This window comes from Mercenaria mercenaria, unplaced genomic scaffold, assembly GCF_021730395.1.
Source record: "Mercenaria mercenaria strain notata unplaced genomic scaffold, MADL_Memer_1 contig_4451, whole genome shotgun sequence".
Classification (NCBI taxonomy): domain Eukaryota; kingdom Metazoa; phylum Mollusca; class Bivalvia; order Venerida; family Veneridae; genus Mercenaria; species Mercenaria mercenaria.
In genome coordinates this window covers 51886-55621 of record NW_026462680.1, presented here as the reverse complement: position 1 = coordinate 55621, position 3736 = coordinate 51886, and the positions used below count along the sequence as shown (strand labels likewise).

The window sequence follows — 3736 nt, the reverse complement described above, 5'->3', positions numbered from 1 at the left end:
ATGATAAGACTTGAAATTTCTGTGGAAGCTATGAAAAGGGAAATTGAAGAGACTCGAAACCAAGTAAAGACGGCTCTTGGTAATCTGCAAACAGAACGAGGAACATGGGAGGAGAAATTACTAACCATGAAAGACGCAAGCGTTACAGCATTATACACTGCTATCCAAGAGACAAAAACACAAGTTCAAGACGAACTGAAGGTACTAGCAGCCGAGAAAGAAAGATGGAATAAAGAACTAAAGGGTTTGTTCAATTTAACTAATCCCTTGTATTACCGTCTAGAGAAAATGTGCTCAACATGTAACGAAAATGACCATAACGTTTTACTATTTTATACAAATGAAACTTAAGGTAATTGATCTAAACGAGACAGATCGGTGTGGTGCATATTTGTTTATTATGCGAATTTTTTAGGTGAAGGAAAAAGTAAAAAGAGTAATTCAAACTGATAAAACGTATGTGCCATACAGGGCCAGATTTTCATAACAGATCATCAAAATTAACTATTAAATTATCTAAGAGTACACAATTTGACGTGGTCAATGATAACTGTAAGTATTTTAATGCTTAGAACTACGTTTTATCAATGAAATTGCACTAAAATAAAACTGCGTGTTCAATTATAGTATTACCAGAAAAAAAAAATCAAATATGTGTTTTACAGTTGTCTTCAATTTGATTTTCTTTGTCCATCCTGTGCATTTTCTCATTTCATTTTTCATAAAGATAGGTTCTTTATGGAATATCTTATTCTTTTAAGTTGCGACATTTTGTTCGTTTTTTTCCAACATTTTTGACCGTTTTTGTTTTTTACTTTAGGTAAAGATGGCGATGAACTGCGGTTTGGAGTAGTATTTGTTCTTTGTCTTTATTTTCATGAATGCAAAAGAATGATTTATATTGTGTTACAACTGCAATTTGGTATATCATTAATTTAAAATTAATAGCAGAGCTACCAGAGTCGCATTACGGTTAGACGTGTGAAAAGAAAATGAATAAAACTGTGCAAAGAATTACTATCGAGTTGAAATTTCGTGGTAAGTTTCTGGAATCGGTGTTGTTCGGGTTTCTTCCAGTACACAATGCTCATAGTAAATAATCAGTAAGACGTCAGTAGACGCTTGCTATTTACGGTTGACAAAAGCGCTTCGCTGACTGCTTTGAGCGTTAGATAAAAATGTAAATGAGCGCCTGATAATAAAAATTTAGTACTAAATACATTTTCTACGAAGAAGAAAAAGATAAAATGCAATATTTTCAATGCGAAACGATTTTCGTCACGCTGCCATAACTGAAATTTGTTATATGTACTTAAATTTGTGTTGATGACGTCACACTTCCACATTGGTGCAGTGGTTAGCGAGGTCGCGTTGAAGACAAAAGGTCGGGAGTTCGATCCTCACCAGAAGCGTTATTTTTTTTTTTTTTTTTTTTTTAATTTCTTTTTTATTTCAGTTTTTTCTTCTTTTTATTTATTATGGGTTTTGAAAGTATTGTAAAAAAAAATAAAGTCATTCATGTGAAATTTAACAAGTGTTTCGTTAGTGATGTCAGGTTCCAATGTACTGTCTGTACAGTAGTCAGTAGATAAAACTTTTTTTTTAAGAAAAGGTTTTTGGATCAAAATTTACAGGCATTGAACTGTGAAAAGCACAAAATGCTCTTCTTCCCGTTCACATATATTTCATTAAGAAACTTAAAAATCACTGACAAGAGTTTATTACTAGGAAAAAAACTATTAGCTATGAATTATCAATAAACATCAAAAAGGCTCCTACTACCATTCCTGTTCTATACTAGCAGTGCTAAAAAATTAACCATAAAAATGTCATAGACTATTAACTTAGTAGTTCAGTAAATAAAACAGGAGTTTTTGAGAATTTCGGCAAAAAAGGTAAAATTCTCATCATTAACTTTTAACGATGGCTAGTCTTTTGGTTTTTAAACAAGCTTTGTACATGTAAATGGTTTTCATTCTCCCATTCCAGACGTCTATTATAGCAGTATTTTGGCCTTGAAATTGGACACATTCTTCCTTCTAAAAAGAACCGTAACTTTCTTTAGTTCGTTTATAGCATATTTGTAGAGTTTTCGCATGTCAAGATTTAATCTTAATGCATTCTAAGACATTCATTCAGAAATCATGAATTATCATTAATTCTTAAAATTTTAATAGATCTTAAAGAACATAAACTTCCTACAACGGATCCATAATTCCAGATAATTCCAGCAGCACTCCTTTAATTTTCAAGGGGCACTGGTGATTTTTCAAGGGAGCTCTGCCTTCTAGGTAGCACCTAATAAAATCTGGAAAGTAGATCCCTCGGAAGCACCGAGAACAAGGCAAACAGTGAAAATTGCAGACTCGGTTTGATTGAGTCTGTTCATGAGCAGTAATGGAAAATGCAACACTGCCCACGCCCCCTAGCACCGGCTTAAGCAAGTTCATATTATAAAAATTGTTTAACCGACTTCGTCTAGCAATGCTTGAAAGTGTATTGTTACATTATCACTTTTTCTCATATGCGTTTTGCTGTTTGTATGTTTCATAGGATTTTTTTCCATAAAACAAATGTAAAGAAAAAACTTAATAAATGAACAATTAACATATTAATCTGAGCCGATTTCACTCGTAGTTTTTGAAAGTAAGAAGTGATATTGAACAATATCGTTAGTTTTAAACTTACGAAGTTACAAAATGTTTATTTAACTTTTCTTGTCCAGTAGTATTTTATACACGATTGTAATTTGACACTTCTTTTCAAAATAATATCACTTAACAAATATTTATAAATTTATTCTTACAGAGAGCGTGAAAATGCAAGAAGTCGTTTTATTCTCTGCTAGACGTCCCGAACATAACACACTAACAAAAGGACAAACAATGATTTTCACAGAGATCATCTTAAATAAAGGCGACGCTTACAACAAAGAAAATGGTGTATTTACCGCTCCTTATACTGGCGCATATACGTTTACTGTACAATTCTGTGTGTATCCTGGAAAGAATGTTGATTTTGCTTTCATGGCCAATGGCACGCCTTTTAAGATAACACGGATACATAGACACAGTAGTGGTTATTTTGCTTGCCGCAGTTTTGATGCCATGACCATTGTTAATAAGAATGAGAATGTGAAAATTAAGATTGTATCCTGTAGTTCGGGAACCATACTGAGTGAGAGCAATACACATCATTGGAACACATTCTCAGGTCGTTTTATTCAAGCGATTTAGAAGAAGGGAACAACAAGGCAATTAATACATTAACAATATATGTATATATTTCCTCTCCAACTAAGAAAAGCTGTTTTACAAAGAATATGCTAATCATTTTTATATGATCAAAGATATTTTCGTAATTATCATGTTTAGTAAGAAGCAAGTATCAAAATGATGACACATTTCTATAACAAGTTCAAACTTTTAAAATATCACCATAAGTAACAATATTTGGGCATTTTACTCTTGTATCTATGGTGGCTGATTTAAATTTGAAAGCTTTGCGTGTTAGTTTGGTGCGCGCGCATAACGCACATAACACGTTTAAAAATATCAAACCTTTTGGTTTCATTTGAAAAGTTTCTCTACTTCGTTCGTCTCACTGTAAAATTCTTCAGGAAGAATGTGTCCCCACTATATATTTTGCCTTACAAGTTTCGCACGCACGCACGCCCGAACCCGCACGCACGCACGCACGCACAGCTGCTGTTGGTTCATATCTTACCTTAACGTTT

The 3736-nt window shown here is 33.1% G+C and overlaps 1 protein-coding gene across 1 annotated transcript; it reads left to right on the top strand.

Annotated features, from left to right (window-relative positions):
* On the top strand, positions 1-3236 carry LOC128553891 (uncharacterized). The gene is made up of 2 exons (XM_053535090.1): positions 1-244; positions 2809-3236. The coding sequence occupies exons 1-2, from the start codon at positions 1-3 to the stop codon at positions 3234-3236; spliced, it is 672 nt and encodes a 223-aa protein (XP_053391065.1).
* Positions 3237-3736: the final 500 nt, after the last annotated feature.